Source organism: Pelmatolapia mariae, linkage group LG2, assembly GCF_036321145.2.
Source record: "Pelmatolapia mariae isolate MD_Pm_ZW linkage group LG2, Pm_UMD_F_2, whole genome shotgun sequence".
Classification (NCBI taxonomy): Eukaryota; Metazoa; Chordata; class Actinopteri; order Cichliformes; family Cichlidae; genus Pelmatolapia; species Pelmatolapia mariae.
In genome coordinates, this window is record NC_086228.1 from 6,404,380 (window position 1) to 6,420,268 (window position 15,889).

General features: G+C 39.1%; 2 protein-coding genes across 2 annotated transcripts; one reads left to right on the plus strand and one right to left on the minus strand.

Annotated features, from left to right (window-relative positions):
- Positions 1-12: 12 nt before the first annotated feature.
- On the plus strand, positions 13-7,162 carry uprt (uracil phosphoribosyltransferase (FUR1) homolog (S. cerevisiae)). Its single transcript, XM_063491820.1, has 8 exons — positions 13-117; positions 286-513; positions 2,588-2,630; positions 2,713-2,782; positions 2,976-3,038; positions 3,961-4,122; positions 4,826-4,924; positions 6,889-7,162. The coding sequence occupies exons 2-8, from the start codon at positions 287-289 to the stop codon at positions 6,993-6,995; spliced, it is 771 nt and encodes a 256-aa protein (XP_063347890.1). The 5' UTR covers positions 13-117; position 286; the 3' UTR covers positions 6,996-7,162.
- Positions 7,163-7,831: 669 nt separating this feature from the next.
- zdhhc15b (zinc finger DHHC-type palmitoyltransferase 15b) lies at positions 7,832-13,399 on the minus strand. The gene is made up of 11 exons (XM_063491809.1): positions 13,261-13,399; positions 12,831-12,857; positions 12,625-12,719; positions 12,419-12,539; positions 12,018-12,087; positions 11,705-11,737; positions 11,496-11,616; positions 11,207-11,339; positions 10,914-11,040; positions 10,230-10,348; positions 7,832-9,217 (listed from the first exon to the last, which is right to left on the minus strand). The coding sequence occupies exons 1-11, from the start codon at positions 13,376-13,378 to the stop codon at positions 9,174-9,176; spliced, it is 1,008 nt and encodes a 335-aa protein (XP_063347879.1). The 5' UTR covers positions 13,379-13,399; the 3' UTR covers positions 7,832-9,173.
- Positions 13,400-15,889: the final 2,490 nt, after the last annotated feature.

Consider the following 15,889-nt stretch of genomic DNA (forward strand, 5'->3'; position numbering starts at 1 on the left):
TTGTGTCAAAGCTAGCGGGCAAGCAGGTTTTCTAATCGCTGCGTTTTCTGTTTTTGTAGCCAGCAGTAACGGCAAGGAATTGTTTTTAACACGACCTGTTTCGGTGTCTGTACATCTGTGAGTGAAGTCCTAACGGGGGTGTCTGTGCAGTAGCTACTCGAAGTTTAAGAGTTGAAGCTAACGGCAGAGCACGTTGTGTTCCTTGTGACACACCGTTAGTACGTGTGTGGCGCTGCGGAAAGAAGCTAACTGACTTTAGCATAGATATCTCTTGCTTTTACTCAGGATGCCATGCCACAATCAGCAGCTGAACAATGTGAGCAGTGGCCAGGAGCACCCAATGAAGCAAGTTCGGTTTGCAAACAGTAACAGCAGCGTGCCTGCAGTAGTATCCAACTCCGAACCAAGTGATGCCACAACACAGCCTGACAGCCAGGAGAACCTGGGACCCCAGCTTAAGCTGCTTCCTCTGAATGACCAGATCCGTGAATTACAGACAATAATCAGAGACAAGTGAGTCCCCCGCTCTTATTTACTGACACACAGGCCATATACATAGTGGTTGTGGTACAAAAGCAAGTAACGAGCCTTATATAAAATATAGACTTTAAATTGTGTTTATGGTCTCTGTAGAAAACTATAATTAGTAAATGGAAAAACGTAGCTGTTCTTCATTTCACTGAACTGGAGCTATAATAGAAAACCAGGAAGGTACCGGTATGTAATTTAAAGGATGCCACTAATCCTAAAAAAGGCAGCTTACCAAAAATCTAATGGAATTTAAATTTCCTGGGGAAGTCAAAGAGTTTGCAGTGATTTTAGATAGGTCAGGCCAACGTAGAGCACATCTCAGATCTTGATGTAATATTAGAAAAACAAAGCGTGAGGTTTAAATGACTCACTCTTTAAACATATGTCAAATGACCAAATGCTTTCAGCCTGACCATCTCCAATTTCCTTTCAAATTTTAGAAGGAGGAGGGGTGGGGGGAGTGACACGCTTCTTATTAAAGAAACTGCAACATTTTACCTCTATATTGTTATAAGTTTACTCATAAAATAGATATTTTTTAATATAAATATTTTTTATTTTTTAAATTTGAATCATTTTTTAAACGTATATAAATATATCTTTTGTGACTAAGTTGGGGGCATTTTCAAACAGCTATATCTACAGAGCTACTTAAATTATGTAAATCATATTTTTTAGGCCAAATATCTCCGACCTTGACTTTATGTAGCAAATTTGAGTTTATGATCACCCTGGGAATTTTGCAGGCGGGGAATTTTTTCCAGATTTAGTCAGTTGATATGAAATGACCCATATAGCTTCAATGATGACTCAACCTGGTAAAGAAACTACAGTATGTGCGATACTGTTTATGCCTGTGATTAAAACAAGTGATGCTTCCTCAAGGAAACGTCATAGTAACTATCATAACAGTTTCAGCTACAACATTTTTTAAGCCTTTCAAGGAGAGAATAATTTATTGTATCAAAAGAACCAACATAAAATTGCACATATCTTACAGTTGTTAAGATGTCTTGTGTAGTTATAACCTCGTATTACTTTACCTGATACAAACAGGAATAGTTGTCGTCTGTTCACACAAAAAGAGATGAAATTGAAGCAGTAATAAGATCATTTGAATCAGAGCAGTGCTGAGTATCAACCAGCTCAGAGACGCATGTAGCTTAAAAAAATAGATCATTAGGAATCATAAATGCATCAAAAAATATATTAATGTAATGAAAATGAAAAGTTAAAATACTAATTATGAATAGCCCACGTTAAAGTAGTCACATGTGGTAAAAGATTTGCATTTTTACTGTTATTGGTATTTTGATGGGCAAACATCCAAATAATAGATGGTGCCTTCTTCATTAACACATGATAAGAATTAAAAAATGACATGCATATAGTCATGTAAAAAAGAGTTTCCACAGGACTATGCAGTGCCAATAATCTGATCATCATCAACTGTCAGGATCTTTGTAAAAGCAGACATTTTGGCAATTTGCTGGTCTGGAGCATTCAAGTGTGTGTTAACAACCATGCAATGCTCAGATAATCTGTAAAAACTCCCAAGAGCTGCATCTCTACAGGCCTCAGTTAGCATGATAAAACTCATGACAGTACAATCAGAAAAAGACTGAACAAGTCTGGTTTGTTTGGAAGGGTTGCCAGGAGAATACATCTTCTCTTTAAAAATAACCTAGCAGAGGGGGGCGTAGGTTTTCAAAGTTGATCTGAACAAACCACAAAATGTTGGGCCAGGGTTCACGTTTCCGAAAAACCAAACACAGCACATCAGCACAAATACCTCATACCAGCTGTAAAGCATGGTGGAGGAGGGGTGATGATTTAAGCTTCTATCATCCTTTAAGTTTTCAAAGAAGTACATATAGTCATGGGGAAACTTACTTTTTCACATGACTGTCTAACAAATTGCTTAAATAAATAGGCATTGCAAATATCAGATATTCTTTACAGGTTAAGAATTGCTTGAAAATGACCCTTTTCATAGTAAAAGTTTGCCAACCCCTGATCTAAAATGATCTAATCAAACTCATATTTACATTTTCAGAACAACCAGCAGAGGAGATTTTGTGTTTTGTGCGGACCGACTGGTAAGATCATGACTTTCATACAGTATGCTGTAAGAGTGTGAAGATTTTATAAATAAAGTCTGTTTGTGTTGTAAAAAACCAGATCAGGCTTGTAGTTGAAGAGGGCTTGAACCAGCTCCCCTACTCTGAGTGCACAGTGACCACACCGACAGGTGAGGAGGGTCTCTCTGTAATAACAAAGTCGTTATTCAGGTGTAAAGACTAGGTTAGACAAAAACAGAGTTCTAAATTCTGACCAGTGGGCTCCAGTGTTTGAGTGTTTTAACTCCCAGCATTATATGACTGTGTGGGCTTTTTCAGAACAGCTACATTTTGTGACTGTTTCTGCTTCATTTTTTCCCTCAGGGTACAAGTATGAGGGTGTCAAGTTTGAAAGAGGCAACTGTGGAGTCAGCATTATGAGGAGTGGTAAGTTAAACCTGCTCTAGCACACCTATCAAAACAAATTAGTGTCTTTCCTAGGTACACATAATAAGTCTTCCATGCAACCGTGTACTCATACTGTGCATCTGTTTTGCTCTTGCTCGGTTATCGTTTGCGCTGGATCATAGACTTCTCTCTTGTTTGAATACTAAGTTGTGTAAACGTTATGTTAGGCATTTGAGACAGCTATTTGTCTTTAGTTTTCTAGAGAGCACAGTCTCTGAAGGCTTCGCTGTCAGCAGACCACACAACCAGAAGTGACACTTGTTATCTGTCCTTTTGGTTTAATGAGACTGTTACCATAGCTGTCTGCAAAGCCTGTTTTGCCTTTTTGACAGTCATGCTAGAATAAAACACAGGAAGTATAAAACTCAAACACTGTACCTTAAAGGTAACACATCAGCTAAGTCAAAACACCGGTTCTATTGTTTTCCATACCACAGTCATGTCTTGACATCCTCGTGGGTTGACTTTGAGCATGTCATGGTAGAGTGCTGTAATGTAATGAAGACTGAATGCTTTACAGTGTGAACAGTGTGTGAACTTTTCTATGTGGTTGTGGAGGAAAGTGGGCAATTCTGCATTTAGATATAGCATTGTTTGTTTGTTTGTTTGTTTGTTTGTTTTAAATGGCACCAGCCATGTCTTTATATTTCTTTAATATTTTTAGGTGACTTTGGGTTTAGGAAAATCCGTAATGTATTTTTATGATTAGCGCTGCTGATAATTATTCTTGTAATTTCAAACAAACCGATATGGCGTGAGCGTGTCTTACCGGAGAAATGAGACGCAACACACATGTAGGTGCAGGTCTGCTGGAAATCCCCGCTGATGAAGACAGCCCTAAGCAACAAATATATTTGCGTAACCTTTCAACCACAGTTGCGTTTCATGTGCTTTCTCACAGGCGAGGCCATGGAGCAGGGTCTCCGTGATTGCTGCCGCTCTATCCGCATTGGCAAGATCCTCATACAGAGTGACGAAGAGACACAGAAAGCCAAGGTCTACTATGCCAAGTTCCCCCCAGATGTGTATAGAAGAAAAGTGCTGCTCATGTACCCCATTCTCAGTAAGTAACAAGATGGCTGAGCTCGTTTTTTCTTTCTGGTGACTCCAGTTTGTCACCTTCAGTAGCACGTAAATGTCAAGAGATGTTCAATTCTGTGCAAGTGTAAAAAGAAAAAAAAGTTTTTTGTATTTATTCATTTTGGAAAATCTCCCTTGAGTTGACCTTCACCACCAAGTCTGCATTTCCACATCATGCCAGCCCATTCACACTGCTCTGATAATTATAGTTCTCATGGGGGTAATTATACACTGCCTGGGAGATAGCCACCAGGCTGCTGAATAACATAATGAGGGCCAACAAAAATAGTATCTTAATAGCCCCGGTTTCCCTGTGTCACAAAGCAGCATTTTTCTGTTCTCAGCTTTTTTTTAAAAAAAAATGTGACATAGCTAGGCTCAAGGTATATTTTATAATGTCAGAATGATGGAACATATGGTTTCATTGATGCATGCTAACTGGATGTGAAATTAAAGCCTGTCAATTGTCCAGACTCATGGGCACGTCAATCAGCACATAATCACTTTCCTTTCATTTTAAGATGCTCATAATGCATGAGTTGCATATATTTGAATTGGGAAAAATGCAATTATGTAGTTTGTGTTGGGAATCTGTTACGGCTTGTCACATATTCTTGAGATGAGTCAGCAAATTTGTCATTATAAGCAGGAATGTGAAGCAAACCTTATCTGTTCTGTGTCTGCAGGTACAGGGAACACCGTGATTGAGGCTGTGAGGGTGCTGAAAGAGCACAGGGTCCAACCCAAACATATTATCCTACTCAGCCTCTTCTCCACACCTCATGGTAAGCCAGACAGCTCAACACAAGTGCAGTCGCCACCAGCTCGGTTTTGTTTACCTCCCAGATCACACACTTTGTCCTCTATTGCTTCTCCACTCATGTTTCTGCTACATCAGTGTCTATATGAAAAATACTGTTGCCAGCAACAATGAGGTTCTGTGGCGCTGCTGATCTGAAGTCTTGCTCAGCGGTCACCAGTAAACTATGTAACTTCTGCACATTTATAGTTTTCTCTACTTTAGCTTGGGCCAGATTGTCTTGATGTTTAATGGATTTATTCCACTTAAATATATGAAACATTGATATATTAAGCACATGTTGCCATTAAAATATAAAAAGCTATTTAATCCTCTGAAGGGGATGAAGCCTTTTTAAAGACATTTCCTTTTACCAGGTAATCAAACCCTGGTCTACACTATATACAGAAGTGGCCGCTTTATTAGGTACAGGTGCTCAACTGCTCACAGGCACAAGTATGTAATCAGCTAATCACGTCACCAACCCAATGCATGTAGGCATGTCAAGTTGGGCAAGAAAGGTGATGTAAGTGAACACTCCATGGTTGTTGGTGTCAAGCAGGTTGGTCTAAGTGTTTTAGAAATTGCTGATCTATTGGGATTTTCCCACACGATCATCTCTAGAGTTACAGAGAATGGTCTAAAAAGGTAATAAATTCAGTCAGCAGGCGTTCTATGGGTTAAAATGCATGTTGATGTCAGAAGTCAGACTGCTTTGAGCTGAGAGGAAGGAACCACCAACTCAAAAAAAAAGACATTTTAGAACCAAGGTATGCAGAAGAGCATCTTTGAAAGTGCAACACATCAAAACTTGTAGCAGATAGGCTACAGCAGCAGAAGACCACACTGGGTGCCACTCCTGTCTGCTAAGGACAGAAAACAGAGGCTACAGTTCACACAAGTTCACAAAAAATGGATAATAGAAGTCTGAGAAAAACATCACCTGGTCTAATGTCTCTATTTTTGCAGCGACATTTGGATGGTAGTGTCAGCATTTTCCATCCATTTATAAGCGCAGTATGCACATGTTCTGGTGGCTGCTTCCAGCAGGATAACACAGCAGGATCTCAAAGCTCAAGTCATCTCAAACTGGTTAGAGACTGAGATAGTGAGTTAGCTGTACTTCAATCTCTGAGGAATATTTCCAGCACCTTATGCAAAAGCGGCTCCAACTTAATACTAGCAAAATGTACCTAATAATAAAGTAGATGATTCAAGTGATTCCTGGACACCAATGTTGGCAATCTCATTGTCATGTGGAATGAGACCATTGTGTGTTACCATTACATTATTTTTAATAATCTATAATTAGTATTTTTTATACTAACAGTGTATCTGACAGTGCTAAAGGAGTTGTAATGAACTGACAGGATCCCCTGCAGCTCTGCTTAGTTGTCAGTACTTTATAGTGAGTTTCAGTTCATTGTTTAGTATTTTTTCATTCTCACTCCATTTGCAGCTACAGCAGACAGCTGCCTTTAACAAAAAAGCACTTAAAAGCCACAGTAGGTAGCAAGTGGAGTAGCTGATGAACATAGTGGACTTAAAGGTAGATTATTCCCCTCGGGGGTTGGTAGAAACAAAAACAGTGCCAAATGCCAGATAGATAATAATTTTGTTTTGGAACAGGTGAACATGTAAATATGCATCTACTTTTTAATGTTTGCTGTATAAACCTAAAAAGTGAGGATATGTCAGTGTGGTTGCTTCTTAAGCTCTAGGCCCCTTTATCAGCTTACCTGAGCTGTGCTTAACCTCACCACAGTACAGCTGAGGATGATGGGAATTAAGATGGTTGCTTTTTTCCATCCTGGTCATGAACTGGCATTTCATAGCAGCCTTACCTCAGAAAAGCTTCAGGTTTTGGCTGCTAGCTGCTTTTGTTAATTCAGCATATCAGTGGCTTAGGTTTCAGACAGAAAGTGAACCAACTGTACATTTTTCTTCTAGGAGCAAAATCTATAATCCAGGAGTTCCCAGATATCACAATTCTGACCACAGAAGTCCACCCGGTGGCTCCAACGCATTTCGGACAGAGGTACTTTGGCACCGACTAAATGGAGGACAACCCGAGGAACATGATCTGCAAATAGTTTTGGTTGTATTTTTAATATATTTTGCAATGTATTCGTCATGTTCTCCTCATTGTGCGAAGTACTGCTTCTCATTTACAAAATTCAAAAACTGATATCAAATTAATCAAATGTATATATTCTATGCTGTGTATAATCATACTATAAAAAGACTACACAGAACCATGTAAGTTCAACTTGGATCATTTTATTCTGCATGTTACAACATCTGCTGGATCAATAAAGAATATTTGTTTACAATGAGAACAGCAAATGAAACTATTGGTAGTTTTGACATGATGAAAAAGGGAAGCACCACAATCACATACTCCAAAGACGGGTTAAAGAGGGGACCACATGTGCTCTAGCAACATTGAACTCCTGCCTTCAAGTTGTAAATGTTCTGTATGATTAAAGTACGTTACTTCAATAGTTCACTTACCGGTAATAGAACAAAATATACAGACACTGCCTGCAGCAGGTATGGTTGAAACTCGATACACGAGGGAAAAAAAAAAAAAAAAGGCAGACTTTTATAACAATAAATAGACAAAAGACTAAATGATACACTCAACAGCCATATCCTTCTCAATGTTTTTATACAAGCTTTCACATATCCCTGATAAATAACCTACAGTTTCAGTAGAATGAATAGAAGCCTTTCTTAGATATGAGCAGCATTTAGTTTAGCTCACTCAACTTGGGAAAAAACCGATCTGACAAAAAGTTTAAGCTTCAACATAAAACTGTACAGACATCTGGTGAAAACCCAACTTCTTATGCATGACTGAATAAATAGGTTTACTCGGTTAAGGAAGTGGTTTTCTGCCAGGTGCGCTGTCTAAATACACAAAAGCAGTCTGAATAAGATTAGCTTTCATTGGTATTAAAATACATAAACACAGGTAAAAAAATAATAATAATAATAATCAGAACGTTATATTGCAGAAGATCACTGCCCTCTACCAACCTGTTGATGAGGATCAGTTAATATGTACAGTGTATTTATCTAAAAAGATCAAAAACAGACATAGAAGAACCTATGCCCTCTCATATGTATGTTTATGAGTCTATAACAAAAGCAATTTTTTAATCCCCTGCTTCCACAAAGTGTTATCTTCCCAGGGATAGCTAATGATAAAAAAGACTGATTAGATTAAAAAAAAAAAAAGTCTCAGTAAATCTCATATGCTCAAAACCCAGACATAAATCTAACCAATCACTGCATTCTTCTTAATCAATGTAGCAAACAGCTTTTAAGCCATGATATACAGTATATTCAGAATATGACTCCACTGATAGATAGATATATCAAGTTTGCCATAATACTCAGATGTAACATGTAATCAGGTCTAGCTATGACCAAATTTATGCTTGTCTTGTTGTTACAGTCACCACTGTGATTAGACACTGAGCTAATGACATTCGAACTGCAACAGGGAGGATAAAACACTCCATAAAGGGGGAAGAAGTGCCCAAGATGTTGGTGCAATGTACTCAAAAGGATGATGAGGAGCAGGAGGATACATTCCGAGGAGATACTGACTCCAAAAACAGGAATACTTGTTAGTAAGGCTCAGGTTAAGTTAGCTTTTTAATAATATGTTTAAGTCAAATCTTGTGTTTAAATGCTGTAAACCTCAAACTTGTAGACAACTCGGTCACTATGAGACTTCTGGAGCCTGACGAGTGCAAGTTCCCTTCCCGTCCCCCACCGAAGAAACCATAAGGTGCAACACTGTAAGCTTAACTCTCAAACAGAAACCTGTAAAATTGCACACTGCCAGACAGAAGCTGTAAAGTTTTAGTGCTCTGTCAAGAATAACAAATACAGGCAAAATATTTGCTCTGTAATAAAAAAAGAAAAATAAATCAGTTGCTTTTCTGTAAAACAGGAAACACTTGACTTGCCCCGAAAATTAAATTTTATGACGATGATGATGATGACATGAGAGGCAATGCTTCCACTGGTCATCCAATGAGTTCCTTTTTTCATCAGTATGTGAAGCATTGGGGTAGAGTTGGCAACGACAGTCCAAACGCAGGTCTTAATCCTCTCGTTTGGGCCCCTTCGGTGTGTCTGAACGTCCTTGCGATTTGGGATGCATTTACCTCTCAATACACAGTGTGTGCGATACAAGTCCAGGTCTCCACCAGTGTAAATTATTCCTCCATCTCTATGGTAACAGAGGGGTCCACATCCTCTGCTGGAATGATTTAAAAAAATAAAATATAATCAGCATGTAAATTAATTTTTTCTGTGGTTTTGTTGTAAACGGTGCAGCTGGTAGTGAACAGTGTGGTTCTTGTGACCAGCAGGTGGTAGCAGAATATAAACACAGCAGCAGTTTATAGTGAAGCCTTCAGGTCATTTCAACTGAACAAATATTGAACTAATCTGCCGTTGCATGGTGTCGTTACTGTGTCCCATCCCCTCCGCCGTTAGCCCAAGGTTACAAACCTTGTCCATCTTATTGCTCCTACTGTGTGACCTCCAACAACGTTTGTTTTTGGATGTTTCAGTGCAGGCATTCCATATTTGGAATGTCAAGTTACGGAAAAGTCGGGGTCTCTGAATGGATATTTTCTCTGTCACTACACTCGAGCAATAAATATGACTTTCATAGGAATAAAAAACATAAATAAGAGACAGGCACAAATAACTTATAAAGCACAAGTATTCACTGGACACTATTACTTGTTTTTGTAAGACCTGAAGGTGATAGAGTAGGTAAAATATTTGTTTAGAAAATACAGTAAAAGTCACCGGATGCCTGCAAGCATTTGCCTGTGACTCACATGACTCACCCTTTATTTTTGTTTTTAAATTTCACAGTGCAAAGCAACTACAAAGGTCAAAATGACACAAAAGATAACTGTAATTAGATACTAACAGATTCTGGAGAAAACTCAAGCATTTAGTCTCTTAAGAGGTTTTTAATGGATTAAAAAAAAATGCAAAAGTATTAGAGCCAATTATTTTTGGAAGGAAACTACTTGTGTCTCTAGCACCAGCAATCTCATCTAGAGTAAATAGAAGCCAAGAGCCATATATTTCATGGATTAGGTGCTACTGTGAAGATATGTTGACCAGCAGGTCATGACAGCTGTCCTGGATGATATAAGTTGAATAGGATATACAGTATATTGGGCATTAATGAGAAAAAGCCGTTTTCAGTTCTGTGTATTTTAAATATGACAGAATTTAAATAAACTCACCCAAGCTTCCCTCCTCAGACCCATCATCTGACTCTTCCCACATGTCCTCGTTAGCTAATAAGGGGTTGTGGGATTCAGAGCTCCGGTTCTTCAAAGGAAAGTAGTGGCCATTCCCTTGGCTGACATATAAGAGGTACAGAAACAGATGGAAGCTTGTTAAAGATCCAGTTAACTATTAAATAAGTTCCAACCATTGATCAAATTCTTCACTATGCATGTTATTCATTAGCTCCACTGCAGCTTGATGTAAAAACTACTCTGTATTCTGAAGTCAATGTCATATTGTTCACCATCAATTATTCATATCCCTTATACTTCAAATTTTCGGTGTACTACTTAAATCATTATACTGATCTCTAACTCTTCCTCCACCATGGCAGTAAGCTGAGGTACAGACACTTGCTCAGCCTGTTTGTCCACATCATTATGCAAAAACTAACAGGCCAAATTCCATGAACCTGGTGGAGAAGTGGTGGTGAACAGAGGAAGTATCCATTAGCTTTTGGTGAGGATCCAGATCGTGTTCTGTGAGTACTGGCTTTGGCACATGTCGCACTCTGAATTAATTCTGTGTATTTCAACACTCTGTTGCAAACTATAGGGCCAAGACTTAAGTGTAAAGATGCCAAAATGCCATCACCTCATTATAGAAATCAACGAGTTGCCTCCTGACAACAAACTCACCTCGTAAAGACGGGGATGAACCACAACCTCCGATTCTCTCCAAATACCTGCTCCAGATTTCTGCGCATGCCGACGTTAAAGCCATTTTTTTCTGGTCCGTTGGCAAAAACCGGAGCTGAGAAGGCCTCTAAAAAACAGATATGAAACTAGTTAGGTTCCCCCTGTCAACCTTTCAATTCTCCATACCATATTTAATGGACTAAATGTGTGCTTAATTTATTAAATAAATGAGATCAATTTCTTAAGAAGGAAATCAAAGGGGGGTTTAATCAGTAAATGCGTCAAATTCTCACCTAATGTGGACCTGTTCTTGGCCACAAGCCAACAGTGGTAGCCAAAGAGGAACATGAGACTGACAAAGAACATGAGAGCCACAAACATGAGGAAGAGGACGTGGAACTTTGCAGGCCCGTTTGGCAAGACCCCCTGGGAAAGAGAGAAATGGGAGCGCTAGAAACCTGAGAATAAACTATGACAGAATGCTTGAATCTTGCGGAAATACAATACTGCTGACTATAAGGACTTCAAAATGACATTATGACAACTCGTGAATATGAGTCATAAAGAAAGAATGACACTCACCTCCCAGAATTTGAGGAAATACTGAAAGACTGTTGCCGCAATGAATATACAGTACACCATAGAGTAGGCAAGGAAAAGGAGAAAAAACTTGTAGTTGGAAAAACCAACACAGTTGTTCACCCTTAAAAGGAAAAAGACATTCTGGTTTTAGAACAAAACCTTTATTTCAACATTTAAACACTGACGAAGAGGAAGAGGTTACAACTTACCAGGGACAGTGATGGTCCATCTTTAAGACACACCTTAAAAGCAAGACAAGGTTTCTATATCATTTTAATGGCATTTGTTTCATGTTAGGCAAGCTGTTCTTACGGCTTTCTTTAACATGTACACTGGCAGCTATCGGCTCGTTCCCTTTGCTAAACCTCTGCACTGATTGATCTTTGGAATAATGTCTTCAAGACATGACATGGCAAACAAAAGCAACATCCTCTAATTATCACAACAGTCCCTGGCCAACAAATATCTAATTGCCTCTCTCCATCTCCAGATGAATGGATTGGGGAGGAAAGGGTGTCTTACATTTCACAGACGGAGCAGTGGTGACAGCGGTCAGGCTTCAGCACCTGGCAGCGGTCGCAGAACCTGATAGCTGGAGACAAGAGGATGGCGAGTTGAATGGACGACATTTGAGCTGAGCTTGCCCTTCAAATACTTCCTGCAGCCCAGAACTTAAGTCTTACCAATCAGCATTAATGGAAGAGATACACTAGCTGATTACTCTGGATGAAGATGCTCCGGAGCGCACACAAAGCTAATTGCCCTCACCTATTTCCTTTCACCAAACACAGATTATGTGTGAGATGATGGATTGCGGCTAATATACCTGCCTTGTTAGTGCCGCCCCCCACAACTCTATATCAAATAAGGTGGACAAAGAAAATTAAAAGAAAAAAAACATTTCACATGCTTTCACAGCTTACCTCCAGATTGGGCTCGAGTGAAAATAGGCAGCTTCTTTGCAATCTCAACCAGGATTTGCTTCTGAGCATCTGGTCTGTCCTCCATTTCGTACCTTTGCTTGTCTGAGTATGACAGCTGAAACTAAAGCAGACAAACAGATATTTGCATACAACATATTCAGCATAGGCCACAGTTAATTGGTGATATTAAGGTTAGCTCTCCAGACCTTTTTGCATGGGGACGCAGGAGGGGTGAATATTGACTTCCAGTAGGTCCAGGAGAACATCACAAAGCAAACATGAAATAAAAGCAAATAGGCCACTGCAAGCACAAGAAATAATCACAATACATAATATATCAGAAACAAGCCTGGTGTTATTCTAGTTCATGGTTCAACAGTGCACATTACACTGAGACGAGAGGGTAGCTTACCTTTTTCCAGTGTATTGGTGATTGTAACTGTTAAAACAAGAACATGATTTCAGAAATACACCCAAGCTGGCTGACTGACAACAGTCTAGCTAACTGTTTCGGCTAACACTAGTTTGTTTATTGTTTACTGAAACAGCATTTACCGGCTAACACGACTAGCCAGACTGTCAGGTTGTAGTTAGCTAAGAGGAATAACAGCACAACAGTTTTGGTATAAAACCAGGAATTACCACTGAACTTGTAGAGAAAATGGGAAATTAGTTTAAGTTTAAGGAGAATCTGATTGTATATTAAGTAAATGAACGCACACACCCGAAGCCACTTCCTGCTCTTTCTATAACGTTATGTCAACACCGCTGTGCGGTAGTCTGCGGTGTCAGTACCTAAACGATCAAAGTCGCAAGAAACCAACACAGTTTGCCATACTTACAAAGACATAGTTCAAAGACATAGGCGTAATACGACCACAAGACAACGGCGGTGATAATAAGAACAGGTATCCACGAGAAAACCCTCTGACAGCATCTCAAACCTCTGGAGAGAGCCATATTCCAATTGAGTTCCGCTCTCTTCCGCGTTCGACTACTATTCCTGGGATTTATCCATCAGTGGCATCGGGGAGCGATTCACTGCACTGAAGTTACCGTTTGGCTAGTGTTCCTTCTTTCTTTTTCTTTTTTTTAAGGTAAATATTACTTTTACTGTTGTAGAGTTACTCAAATATGCTTGATGGGCACATTAAGATGTTTTTTTGGTTTTTTTAGGAAGGAACAGCTGTTGTACATGGCAAATTCCAGTCAACTCAGGGTTAGGTTTGGTTTATTGGCACTGTGCAATGTTTTGCAATAATTAAAGAACATAAAGCCTATTATAAGAAGCCGCATTAAAAAGCAAAAATACAAAAGAGCACACATTTTAATGGATACCCTCGGAAAAAAAAAAACCCGGCCCAGCTGAAAATAGTAAAAAATAATGATGAAACAATTGTGTCTTGTTGTCTCGGTTCCAGGGCCCTTTTGTTGTTAATGTTATCAGTAACATCTGGACTTTTACTTCTGTCACAGGTCAGAGTGTCTGGAAAGGTCTAATGTTTCTGCAAGCAAGCAAAGAACTAAGCTCAAAATATCACACTTCAGAAAACTTGGGGAAAAATACATAACAATGTATTTTCCTTATGTATCCTGTCAAAGTACCCTCAGGTACAGTCTTGGTAAGAAGACAGCTATGTCAATTCTAAGGTTTCACATTAATAATAAAAATTACAATTAAAAAAAAACAACAACATGTGACGTGACACTGTACCATTTTGTTTAAAATTAAATAAAATTGTGGAAAACTCAGTAAACCCAATGACTCAGTAGCTCATAGAATCACTTTTAGCAGCAGTTACTTGAAGTAATCATTTTCTGTATGGCTTTATTGATCTCTCACATCATTTTGGAGAAGTTGTTCCCGCTCTTCTTTACACCATTGTTTCAGTCCATTGAGGTTTGTGGACATTTGTTTGAGCACAGGTTTCTTAAGCTCCCACCACAGCATTTCACTCAGGTTGCTGCCTGGACTTTGACTGTACTATTGCAGTACATTGATTTTCTTCTTTTTTGCCCATATCCTGCACCTGCAAAACAAATCCAAATCATCACCACCGTGCTTCACAGCTGGTGTCAGCTGTTTGCGCTAATATGCTGTGGTTGTTTTTCACCAAATGTGGTGCTTTGTGTCATACGGACATATCTCCACTTTGGTCCACAAGGGACATTATCACAGAAGTCTTGGGATTTGGTTAGATATGATTTGCAAACCTAAGCCATGACGCTGTGTCCTCATAACCCTTCCTAAACTATTGGGTTGGAAAAATTGCCTCATTAAGATCAGTCCTGGTGTCTTTCTTCTTTGGCATTTTTTAACACACGCCTTAATGCTCCAGATCAGACTAGAGGTCCTTACACTTGCTGATAATCAGTTACGTTAGATTAGCAGCACCTTCTTACATTCTTAATTCATATGGAAGCATCAAGGGTGTACTGAGTTTTTCACCCACTGCTTTGGCTTAAATAATGTTGGCTTGATTGAAATAAATAACAACATGCTGTAATATGTCACATTTTGTAGTTCATCTGAGGGTTTCTTTACATTAGATGACTTAAGACCTCTTTATTTTGTATGTCCTGATATGAAAACCTTAAAAATGAAAGACAGTATGCTTTTAACCTTTATTTATTTAACCTTTGTCTTCATCAGAAAATCAGTTTATTAATACTACTCAGAAAACAAACTCCAGGATGTAGGATGATTTTACACTTTTCTTTTTCCCCTGATTTGAAATTAGGTCATAGAAGCTGATGTAGAAATGAAGGGAGTGAAATGTGCGATGACACGCACCACAGGTCCCCAGCTGGACCTCACCTTAGGAATGACTTAACATTAACGGAGCACTTTCTTCCAATTTAGCCCCCTTGTTACTCCGAAGTGTTTCAATTATAGGGTGTAGAACAGCTGTATCTTTGTCAGAATAACTGCAGGCCTCACACATGCTTACACGAAATTACTTAGGCTAATTGTTTTGACCTGCCAAGGCCGAGTCAGACTGCATTGTTTGAAGGTAAGACCTGACTGCTGCTGCAATTCATTAGCTTTTAACATAAAGAATAATGTTCGCCTTCTCTGCTAAACAAGGCTCAGTGAATGACTTCTTCTCCTGCTGTTTCTTATTATTGTGTTGCTTAAAGTGTTAACTTTCACATAAAATAAAGCTGAAACAGTCGTGTCGTGTATTTTTGGGAATCATCTGAGCAGTATTCCAGTAAATACGAGCCCGCTGATCTCCCCCTGGTTGCCTCGGTGTGCGGCCTTTTAGTCATAATTTAGTTTCCTGTTACACAATCAAGGTACGAGGTGGAAGTTGTAAGGGTTTACTGCGTCGGCTTCTCACAGAGGAGGTTAAAAAAGATTGTCTCCAGGGGTTTCAGGTTTAGCCCTGTAAGAGCCAGCCTTTCCACTGCTTTGTTTATCCCACTGGTCTCTCTTTGCTGGTGCAGTTGATGGGAACAGGCCGCTGT